At 47.0% G+C, this 12,263-nt stretch overlaps 1 protein-coding gene across 12 annotated transcripts in view; it reads right to left on the minus strand.

The window, feature by feature from the left end:
* KMT2C (lysine methyltransferase 2C) overlaps nucleotides 1-12,263 on the minus strand; it is a 235,480-nt gene that overhangs the window by 160,385 nt on the left and 62,832 nt on the right. For all 12 annotated transcript variants that reach the window (XR_010726264.1, XM_066237431.1, XM_066237427.1 and 9 more), the window contains exon 2: nucleotides 5,215-5,303. Coding sequence is in view for 11 of the 12 variants with exons in the window: in XM_066237431.1 (XP_066093528.1) it covers nucleotides 5,215-5,303 (89 nt within the window). In the remaining variant the exon portion in view is untranslated. The remainder of the gene's footprint in view (nucleotides 1-5,214; nucleotides 5,304-12,263) is intronic.

Here is a 12,263-nt window from a genome sequence, read left to right on the forward strand (position 1 = left end):
AGAGACAAACCGATTCTAGAATGTTTAGGGAAAGGCAAAGGAAGAAGAATCACTAAGATCGATTCAAAAAAGGAAGAAGAAAGTTGGTATACTCACATTTACAAAAGCTTATTTCTACACAGAAAGCCCATACATGCATGTTCATGGCCTTTCTAAACAGCCAAAGACCAGACACCACCCACATGACTTCAACAGGTGAATGGTTAAACAAATTATGGTGCATCTATACAAAGTAAGAACACTTGGTAATAAAAAAGGAATAATCTTGAATGGTTAAATAAATTACGGTGCATCTAAAGAAAATAAGATCGCTTGGTAATAAAAAGGAACAGTCTTTACTGGCTGGTACATACATATTTCAACCAGGATGGATCTCACAGGTAATTAAACTGCATGCAAGAGTCCAGTCTCAGAGGTTACACACTGTATTTTATTTATTGATATATGGAATTCTTAGACACAGAATAACAGTGAAGGAGAAAACCTATCAGTGGATGCCAAGGGTCAGGGAGGGGGAGAGGTAACTGTTAGGTACAGCACAAAGGAGGGGTTTTTTTTGGGGGGGGGGACAAGCCCAGACAAACAAAAACTACTCAGGACTTTTAGTGAGAAGCTTTGCTTCAGAAATACAGAATGATTAAATACGACGTCTAGACTTGACAGGTACAATGCAACATCCATTAAAACAACCTCCCTATAGAAGGTACAGATACTTCTGGCTAAGTAAAAACTCTAGAAAAAGCTGAGAAGTCTAAGGACTGAGGAGAATTTCTAAAAGGGGTGGCATGGGTGGCATAAGTAATCACAGACAGAGGAGAAAAGAAGAAGTTATTCTTTTTTTTTTTTTTTTTTTTTTTGCATTTTTCTGAAGCTGGAAACAGGGAGAGACAGTCAGACAGACTCCCGCATGTGCCCGACCGGGATCCACCCGGCACGCCCACCATGGGGCGACGCTCTGCCCACCAGGGGGCGATGCTCTACCCATCCTGGGCATCGCCATGTTGCGACCAGAGCCACTCTAGCGCCTGAGGCAGAGGCCACAGAGCCATCCCCAGCGCCCGGCCATCTTTGCTCCAATGGAGCCTTGGCTGCGGGAGGGAAGAGAAGGCAGAGGAAAGTGCGGCGGAGGGGTGGAGAAGCAAATGGGCGCTTCTCCTGTGTGCCCTGGCCGGGAATTGAACCCGGTCCTCCGCACGCTAGGCCGACGCTCTACTGCTGAGCCAACCGGCCAGGGCAAGTTATTCTTAGAAAAAGGGGGGGGAAAAAACAAAATTGTGGGCAATTGAGAGACTGGTCTGTACAAGGTGAAACCCAAGACGGCAGCATGTACTCTGAGTGTGTTCTTCCCCTGCAAGAAACGAGGTCTCCTGGCCAAGTCTAGCATGAATTCAGAGAGCACTGGGTAGAAATGTTCACAGCATCGACTGAATGTCACCTAACCTTAACTAAAATGTGGAAGGAAAAATTCAAGCAAGTGCTGCTCACTGACTCCCTGGATTCTTGAGAATAGAAGTGATTGTATGAGGGATAATTTTGGGAAAAGTTCCCTTCAAGTAGGACTTTGAAAAGTCTGTAGCTAGAGAAGCTAACAAACCAAGTGAAGGTTCTAATAAAAAAACTTCAAGTTGGGCAGAGACTGGAACAGTGGTCACCAGGGGCTGAGCAGTTGGGGGAAATGGGGAGATACTGGTCAAAGGACACAGAGCTGCAGTTACACACGATGAGTAAGTCTAAAGATGTCTGATGACTATTACTTAATAGTGTACTGAATACTGGAAATTTGCTGAGAGAGAGAGATTCCAGATCCAAAGAAAGCAGGAGGAGCTACACACATTTCAGACACAGCAGGCTTCATTCACAGCCAGTCAAGTTATCAAGGACAGCCAAGGCATAGCGGGGGGGGGGGGGGTCAGATTCTCCAAAAAACACACGATAATCCTCAACACATATACACCTAACAGTGTCAAAATACATGAGGCAAAAACTGGTAGAACTACAGGGACAGATATACACTATTATATATGGAGACATTAACAACCACCTGTCAAAAACAGACCCAGCAGGCAGAAAGTCAGTAAGGACAGAGCTGGACTCAACACCCCGATTAATCACTTGGATATAATGGACACCTATAGACGGCCCCTCCAACAACAGCAGGATACACCTTCTTCTCCACCACATGCTACATTCACCCACAGACCACAACCTGGGCCACAGAACAATTTAGAATAATAGAAATCATACAATGGTCTGCTCTCAGACCACAATGGAATGAAACCAGAAATCAGTAACAGAAAGATAACCAGAAAATTCCAAAATATTTGGAGGTTAAATAACATATATTTCGAAATAACATGGGGATCCAAAAAAAATTTTTTTCAATAGAAATTTTAAAATATTTTGAATTAAATAATAACAAAAATATAACTTATCAAAATGTGTGGGATGTGGTGAAAGCAGAGCTTTGAGGGACATTTATACCATTGAATGTATGTATTAGAAAGGAAGACTTGGCCCTGGCCGGGTGGTAGAGCGTCAGCCTGGTGTATGGACATCCCGGGTTCGATTCCCAGTTAGGGCACACAAGAAAAGCACCCATCTGTTTCTCCACCTCTCTTCTAAAAGAACTTGTAACCATTATGTTGAACAATGTGGCTGAAAACTTCAGAGACTTTCATGAGGAAGTAGCAGACTACAGTACAGAAAAAATTAAGGGGAAGAAAACATCATACTAAAAAACCAGTAGGGGAGAAGTTACATAGGTCCTGGCCGGTTGGCTCAGCGGTAGAGCGTTGGCCTGGCGTGCAGGAGTCCCGAGTTCGATTCCTGGCCAGGGCACATAGGAGAGGCACCCATCTGCTTCTCCACCCCTCCCCCTCTCCTTCCTCTCTCTCTCTTCCTCTCCCGCAGCCGAGGCTCCACTGGAGCAAAGAGGCCTGGGTGCTGAGGATGGCTCCATGGCCTCTGCCTCAAGCGCTGGAATGGCTCTGGATGCAACAGAGCGATGCCCCAGAGGGGCAGAACATCGCCCCCTGGTGGGCATGCCGGGTGGATCCCGGTCGGGTGCATGCGGGAGTCTTTCTGACTGCCTCCCTGTTTCCAGCTTCGGAAAAATGGAAAAAAAAAAAAAAAAGGAAGTTACATAAATTCAAAGTAATATGGTAATAAACGTGCGGCAAAGAGTGGAATGGGAGAATTCTGAATTCCCACTGTTGACACTCGACCTAACGAGACCCTGCTGGACACAGGCATGAGAATTCTAGAATCTTCTAAAGCTTTCCAGAAATTGTAACTATGTAACAGCAACACATTTGACACCAAAAGCAGTTTAAGGAAAAGTATACTTTGAAAGATACAGCACTTTCTAACTGTTTCTCTAAGAACTGGACGAGGTTCTATAAACATCAAATAGATCAGGGGTCCCCAAACTACAGCCCGCGGGCCACATGCGGCCCCCTTAGGCCATTTATCCGGCCCCCGCCGCACTTCTGGAAGGGTACCTCTTTCATTGGTGGTCAGTGAGAGGAGCATAGTTTCCATTGAAATATTGGTTAATTTGTTGATTTAAATTTACTTGTTCTTTATTTATTTATTTTTTTTTTTTTTTTCATTTTTCTGAAGCTGGAAACGGGGAGAGACAGTCAGACAGACTCCCGCATGCGCCCGACCGGGATCCACCCGGCACGCCCACCAGGGGCGACGCTCTGCCCACCAGGGGGCGATGCTCTGCCCATCCTGGGTGTCGCCATATTGCGACCAGAGCCACTCTAGCGCGTGAGGCAGAGGCCACAGAGCCATCCCCAGCGCCCGGGCCATCTTTGCTCCAATGGAGCCTTGGCTGCGGGAGGGGAAGAGAGAGACAGAGAGGAAAGCGTGGCGGAGGGGTGGAGAAGCAAATGGGCGCTTCTCCTGTGTGCCCTGGCCGGGAATCGAACCCGGGTCCTCCGCACGCTAGGCCAACGCTCTACCGCTGAGCCAACCGGCCAGGGCTTGTTCTTTATTTTAAATACTGTATTTGTTCCCATTTTGTTTTTTTTACTTTAAAATAAGACATGTGCAGTGTGCATAGAAATTTGTTCATAGTTTTTTTTATAGTCCGGCCCTCCAACGGTCTGAGGGACAATGAACTGGCCCCCTGTGTAAAAAGTTTGGGGACCCCTGAAATAGATGATACTCAACTTCAGAGAAAAAGCCTGTCATCATATCTAAGGTCTACCAAACAGCCGCTAAAAACACTACCCGTGAGAGACCGTCTCACACAAATATCTTCTAAATACAATAGGAAACCTCGCCCCTTTGACAACTCATTAAATCACTAATTTTGTGTAAATTTTGGAAACCATGTTGGGCACCCAACTGTACCAACCTTTCACAGATGCACGAGACCCGTTAGCTTATTTAAGGCACCCAAAAGTCCAGTGGACCCAAAAGTATTCGGTCTGGCTTAACCCAGCATGTCGCATTAATATTCACTAATGGAATATATGTTTTTTCCTCCCATGCATAACAACACAGTAAGCTTTAAACCAACACTACACGGTGTGGAAGTCCCAGGTTCGATTCCCGGCCAGGGCACACAGGAGAAGCACCCATCTGCTCCTCCCCTCCACCCTTCCCCTTCTCCTTCTCCTTCTTCTTCTTCTTCTTCTTCTCTCTCTCTCTCTCTCTCTCTCTCTCTCTCTCTCCCCCTCCCTCAGCCAAGGCTCCATTGGAGCAAAGTTGGCCTGGGCACTGAGGATGGCTCTGTGGCCTCTGCCTCAGGCGCTACAATGGCTCTGGCTGCAACAGAGCAAAGCCCCAGATGTGCAGAGCATCACCCCCTGGTGGGCATGCTGGGTAGATCCTGGTGGGACACATGCGGGAGTCTGTCTGTCTGCCACCCCATTGCATCTCACTTAGGAAAAATACAAAATAAAATAAAATAAACCAACACCACACATTTCATAACTCAGGCATGCACTACGAGCTGCCCTACCAGTGACCTGGAATTACGGTTTATGCCCGTTCTAATTTCCTTTTATAAACCATTTCTCTCCAGATATTAAATAAGTTCTACTAAATCACAGCTGAAAAAAAGAGAACTCAGTTTTTCTACTTGGTTACGGTGCTTGCAAACTATTTCAGCACAGGGACTGTCAGAACTTGGTGTGAAGACAGACGCTAAGTGAACAAAACGGTTCCACTGTGACCCCTTTCCATCTCAAGGTGGGATACCTGTTTCCACGCCGGTCTCTATCTCCGTGGCCTCCAGCCCATCCATGCTGTCCTCATCCTCCACAGCGGTCTTGCCTCTACTCCGAGGCCTACGAGGAAACAAATGCAGAGAGGTCGGTCAGTGTTCAATTTTAAGGCTGAGCATTAAACCGAATACAAAGCACCCAACAGTCCAAGGTACAGAAAATAAAACAACCCAGACAACATCACCAATGTTTCACCATGTTAAATGGTGATATAAACACGTCCGTTACTCCTCCTGCACATTCAGATGTGCCTCACACCTGCATGTGAGGACCATCCCAGGTTAACACATCATCATCACTTGCAATGCTTCAATTCCTCCACGTTGTAGGCTCTGTCCCTCCTTCTAGCTGACCTTAGAACAACACCCTGTCTACAGTCGTGGTTTCTGTTCATCTAACAGGCACTTTCCAAAGTTCACACACCCAGTTACACTGACAGAGCTAATAAAATTAGGGAGTGATGCCCAGACACATTTGGGGTTTTATTATTCAGTGAGAGGTGAGGAGGGAGGCAGAGACATAGACTCCCACATGTACCCTAACCAGGATCCACCTGGCATGCCCACTAGGGGGCGGTGCTCTTCCCATCTGGGGTGTTGTTCATTGCTCAACAACTAAGCTCTTCTTAGCACCTGAGGTAGAGCCCATGGAGCCATCCTCAGTGCCCGGGGCCAACACGCTCCAATCAAGCCATGGCTGCAGGAGGGGAGGAGGAGAGAGAGAGAAGCGAGAGGGGGAGTAGTAGAGAAGCAGATGGCCGCTTCTCCTGTGTGTGCCCTGACCAGGAATCGAACCCACGACATCCACACACCAGGCCAATGCTCTACCACTGTGCCAACCAGCCAGGGCCAGACATATGTGTTTTTAAGAAAATGATGCACACTCCTGTAAACCACTCAAAATAATGTAAATATTAAGCATAATCTGGTCATGATGAAACTTAATTTACAAACGTCCGTGAAGTAAACATTAATAGTCATTCTTTGACCCAGAGCAATTAAATAAAACAAAACACTAATGCCCTTCAATTTTTTCATGTCTCATAAATAAGGACTAGAGGAGTCAGAAAAAATTAAAATGAAAAAAATTAAAATGCATAAAATAAGAAAAAAATGACATCACATATAAAAAAACTTGCAATAATCAGATTTCAGCACATTATCCAATATTTAAAAAGGTAGAAATGAACTCAGTAGTTAAAACATTGAAAGAATTAAAAGTAAGATATAAATGATCAATATGAAAAGATAAAACAAAATGCTATTTTAGCTTTTTTTTTTTTTTTTTTTTTTATCCTTCTGAAGCTGGAAACAGGGAGAGACAGTCAGACTCCCGCATGCGCCCGACCAGGATCCACCCAGCACGCCCACCAGGGGCGATGCCCCGCCCCCCAGGGGGCGATGCTCTGCCCCTCCGGGGCGTAGCTCTGTTGCAACCAGAGCCACCCCAGTGCCTGGGGCAGAGGCCAAGGAGCCATCCCCAGTGCTCGGGCCATCCCCGCTCCAATGGAGCCCTGGCTGCGGGAGGGGAAGAGAGAGACAGAGAGGAAGGAGGGAGGGGTGGAGAAGCAAATGGGCGCCTCTCCCACGTGCCCTGGCCGGGAATCGAACCCGGGTCCCCCGCACGCCAGGCCCACGCTCTACCGCTGAGCCAACCGGCCAGGGCCAAGGCTGTTTTAAACAATAGGAAATCTATTTAAATCTTACATGAAAAAAGGATACTTGGGCCATGGCCAGTGGCTCAGTAGAGAGAACATTGGCCTCACAGATGGACATCCTAAATTCAATTCCCAATCGGGGCACACAGGAGAGAGACCATATGCTTCTCTCCCCCTTGTTCTCCCTTTCTCTCCCTCTTCCTCCCTCCCAAGTCAATGGGTAGATTGGTTTGAGCATCAGCCACAGGCACTGAGGTCCAAGCACATCAGCCTCGGGTGCTACAAATAGCTCAGTACTTGAGCATCGGCCCCAGATGGGGTTGCTGGGTAGATCCCAGCCAGGGTACATGCAGGAGTCTGCCCCACTATCTCCCCTCCTCTTGCCAAATAAATAAAAAATAAATAAGGATGCTTGGCAATTAAAACCAATAAAGGAGATAAGATATAAGATTTTCAAAAGTTAAAGTGATCAAAGTCCAAATGGTTTTATAAGTGATTTACTGCAAACTGTCATAAACCCATCCCTACTCTACAAAACCAATTAAACAGAAACAGTGGAACCAAAATCCTAACAAAGATAGCCAAGAAAATATGGATAAAAACATATCTAAATAAAATACAAATAAATATAACCAGAATACAGTATGATTTAATATTAGAAATGTGTCAATCTCATACATCAGGTTACACAGCCAAAACAGCATCATGTCAATGTCATGGGGAAGGAGGTCAGGTGAAGGCAAGACAGAGGCAGAATTACATAAGAGATGAGAAAGACTTAACATTCCATATTCATCTTATCAGTTAAAACTAAGTTGAGTTTCCAAAATAATATATGAGACTTCTACTTCAAGCCACAAGGAAATAAAAGATTCAAAATCGCCCCCTTCTCTCTCTCTCTCTCTCTCTTTCTCTCTCTCTCTCTCTCCTCTAAAATGAATAAATAAATAAAAATAATTTAAAAAAAAAAAAAAAAAAAAAAAAAAAAAGATTCAAAATCACCCTCCAGTCATCAACAACTAGAAGACCAGACAAAATATAAGAAACAACCGTTATCAGACACTGAACGACAGACAAGGGACAGGACTGCAATCCCTGTACGAAAGGAAATGAATGAGGTGAACCTGCCATGACAAAGGCCGTTGGTGTGGAGTTCATTTATAAACTGCAGCCGAGACTGGAACTCAGACGCCAGCAATTGTGCAGAAAGGAGGACACAGAAGGCTACTGGAGGCTCCCTCATACGGGATAGAATCCTGGTACAGTGCAGCAGGAAGAGGTCCAGAAACCTGCACGAGGGCCCCTGAGTTCCTACCTGGGTACCAGTCTATACATCCATGGTGTACACCCCACAAGGCAGAACAAGAACAACGTCAAGGAGGCCCTGGCCGGTTGGCTCAGCGGTAGAGCGTCGGCCTGGCGTGCAGGGGACCCGGGTTCGATTCCCGGCCAGGGCACATAGGAGAAGCGCCCATTTGCTTCTCCGCCCTTCCTCTCTGTCTCTCTCTTCCCCTCCCGCAGCCAAGGCTCCATGGGAGCAAAGATGGCCCGGGCGCTGGGGATGGCTCCTTGGCCTCTGCCCCAGGCGCTAGAGTGGCTCTGGTCCCGGCAGAGCCACGCCCCGGAGGAGCAGAGCATCGCCCCCTGGTGGGCAGAGCGTTGCCCCTGGTGGGCGTGCCAGGTGGATCCTGGTCGGGCACATGCAGGAGTCTGTCTGTCTCTCCCCGTTTCCAGCTTCAGAAAAATACAAAAAAAAGAAAAAAAAGAACAACGTCAAGGAGAGAACAAGTGCAGAAGAGTCAGTCAGTAGCCATACGAACAAGTTCCCGAGGTCACAGGGAGCCAAAGTGCTAAGACTTTGTTGACTATATCGTAATGCGTTCAGTAGAGACTATGGCAGGAACACATCTCTAGGGGCAGTGTGTCCCCTATCAGGCGTCCCCAAACTACGGCCCGTGGGCCGCATGCAGCCCCCTGAGGCCATTTATCCGGCCCTCCGCCGCACTTTCGGAAGGGCCACCTCTTTCATTGGTGGTCAGTGAGAGGAGCACTGTATGTGGCGGCCCTACAACGGTCTGAGGGACAGTGAACTGGCCCTCTGTGTAAAAAGTTTGGGGACCCCTGCATGCTATTCTACTCCTGCCAGAGCCGACAAGGAAGTCTCAACAGAACCAAAAAGATCCACCACAAAATCACTACTGGGCAAGGGGGCGGGGGTGGGGAAAGTTCAACACTTACTGAAGCATGACAACAAAACCTAGCTCTCATCGGCAACAACAAAATTACAATATGTGGCACCCCACAAAAATGTACAAAGGTACACAGAGAAGCAGAGAACACCTCAACTGATCTGCAGACCTGCCCCTAGGTGGTCTGACCCTAATCAGAATCAGAAAGACTTTCAGAACTGAACTAACAGACCTCTGGCCAGGTCCCAGTCTGACCGCGTGACGCAGCTCACACTGCAGACAGAAACCACTGTGCACGCATCTGTCCTGTACCCACAAGACAAGATCCCTTTTCCTCCTTGGCTTCTTGGACGTGACGCCCTCTTGATATTTCTACCACATTCTTCCTTCTGCTGCTTCTTCCTCCTTATTGACCGCTAAATGCAGTGAGCATCCAGGGCTCAGGCACAAAGTCTCACAAAGCCTCACTCCCTCGGGCAATCTCATCTGGTCTCTGGGTGTTTCTGCCGTCAATGCCCAAATCCCTCCGTTCCCTACGTGCCCAGGGAAGTCCAACTCATATTTAACTGTCTACTCAACATTTCCACTTGGATCCACACAAGCATTTCAAAGGTAACGTGTCAAAAACCAAATCCGATGCCACGCCTCACCCCTGGAATGTGCTTTTTCCCAAAAGTGTTTCCGACTCAGGAAAGAGCAGCACCAACCACCCAAAGCAGCTCAGATCCCTCTCTGTCACAGGGCCCTGTGGTATATCAGCACCAACCACCCAAAGCAGCTCAGATCCCTCTCTGTCACAGGGCCCTGTGGTATATCAGCACCAACCACCCAAAGCAGCTCAGATCCCTCTCTGTCACAGGGCCCTGTGGTATATCAGCACCAACCACCCAAAGCAGCCCAGATCCCTCTCTGTCACAGGGCCCTGTGGTATATCAGCAAACCCTGTCAGCCCTACCTTCCAGACATATTTCAAAGAACACTGACACTGTGAGCAGCCTAATATCACCACCAATTTTTTTTTTTTGGGGGGGGGGGGTACTGTTACAATTGGGAATTATATAACACACCTTTCCTAGGTATTCAGTATGTCAAAGGCATTCTTACTACCATCTCTATTTATGAGTAAATGAAAGGGAGCTCAGAGAAGATCATGAATGTGCCCAAACTGAACAGGTCTAGCTCCAAAGCCAACCTTCTTACTCACTGGCTATCCTGCAATTAGTGGCCCCCATTTCCACTCTCACTGATCTACAGGCTCTCTGAACAATTATCAGTGATCTTATAAACCTTATATTAGCCCTGGCCAGAGAGCTCGGTTGGTTAAGGATGTTAGAGCTTCGTCCAGTACAACAAAGGTTGCAGGTGTGATTCCCGGTCAGGGCACATACAGAAACAGATTTCCTTTTCTTTTTTCTTTTCTTTTCCTCTCTCTCTCTCTCTCTCTCTCTTTCTTTCTTTCTTCCCCTTCCCCTCTCTCTAAAATCAATCAATAAAAAACAAGTAAAACCTTAAATCAAATCTGATCACTCTCCTCTCTCAATCCCCCAACGGTTGGTTGCTCACCGCACTGAGAATAAAATGCTAGACGGCCTCCAAGCCGTGGCTGTCCTGGCTCCCTCTGATGTCCCACGCAAACGCGCTCCTCCCTCCGTACTGTCCTGCCGCACTGCGCTCTCATGAATACACCCACGATGTTCCACATCAGGGCCTTTGCATATTTACCTGCAATTTATCGATCTCTCTCTTCAACTGGAATAAAATCTCCACAAGGATTAGAACTTTGTGCTCCTTACTACCGCACACCCAGCACTTACAAGCACCAGACATAACACAGGCACTCAAGGCGTTCGGTGCTGAAGGAACACAACAGTTCTAGAACTCAGCAGGAAAAACATGGATTTAATAACAAGAATTGAGCCTGATGGAGGTGGGGGGGCGCGCAGTGGATAGAGTGTCGCCCTGGGGCACTGAGGACCCAGGTTCGAAACTCCAAGGTCGCTGGCTTGAGCAGAGGCTCATCAGCTTGAGCATGAGGTCATAGACATGACCCCATGGTCACTGGCTTGAGTAAGAGGTCACTGGTGTGGCTATAGCCCCGTCAAGGCACAAATGAGAAAGCAATCAATGAACAACTAAGGTGCTGCAACTATGAGGTGATGCTTTTCATCTCTCCCCCTTCTTTTCTGTTTCTCTCTCTCTCGCAAATGTGCTAAATAAAAAGAAAATAAATGAGGCCCTGGCCGGTTGGCTCAGTGGTAGAGCGTCAGTGTGGCATGCGGGAGTCCCGGGTTCAATTCCCGGCCAGGGCACACAGGAGAAGCACCCATCTGCTTCTCCAACCCTCCCCCTCTCCTTCCTCTCTGTCTCTCTCTTCCCCTCCCGCAGCCAAGGCTCCATTGCAGCAAAGTTTGCCTGGGCGCTGAGGATGGCTCTATGGCCTCTGCCTTAGGCGCTAGAATGGCTCTGATTGCAGCAGAGCAATGCCCCAGATAAGCAGAGCATCGCCCCCTGGTGGGCATGCCGGGTGGATCCTGGTCGGGCACATGCAGGAGTCTGTCTCCCCGTTTTCAGCTTTGGAAAAAAGCAAAAAAAAAGAAAAGAAAAGAAATGAAAATTGTAGTAACTACCTAACCATTCTAAAGATGCAAATTAATAGTTCTGCTTTCCACAGAGCAGAAAAATAAAATTTCATATGGGGTCAAACTTCAACAGAAAGCCACGTAACGTAATGCTGATGAATATTAGTTAGGTCATTAAAGTAAAAGAAAGAAAATAATAAGTGTTAACACCACAAGGAAATAGACAAAACTGTTATCGCTAGTGAATACCATCACCAATATCTACTTAGAAAATACAAGTTAGTCGACAGAAAAGCAAAGAGAGTGAGAGTGTGAGATCAACATTGCAACCTACAAACGCCAACAACTTTCCTCCACATCCTGCATAACAAATAGTGACAGTTCAAAAGTAACCAAACAATCAAGTCACCAGGAATCGCTTTAATGAAAAAGATATTATAACTTCCTCCTGAACATCAATACACCGAGGGACAAAAGATACAAACAAGCAATTTGTGGACACAACGAATGGAACGGACCTATAACATGCGACCAGGCATTCAACCTCACCATGCGATCGGGGAAATCAGACAGTGAACTGGAAGAAGAAAACCACCGA

Source organism: Saccopteryx bilineata, chromosome 6 (assembly GCF_036850765.1).
Source record: "Saccopteryx bilineata isolate mSacBil1 chromosome 6, mSacBil1_pri_phased_curated, whole genome shotgun sequence".
NCBI classification, from domain to species: Eukaryota; Metazoa; Chordata; class Mammalia; order Chiroptera; family Emballonuridae; genus Saccopteryx; species Saccopteryx bilineata.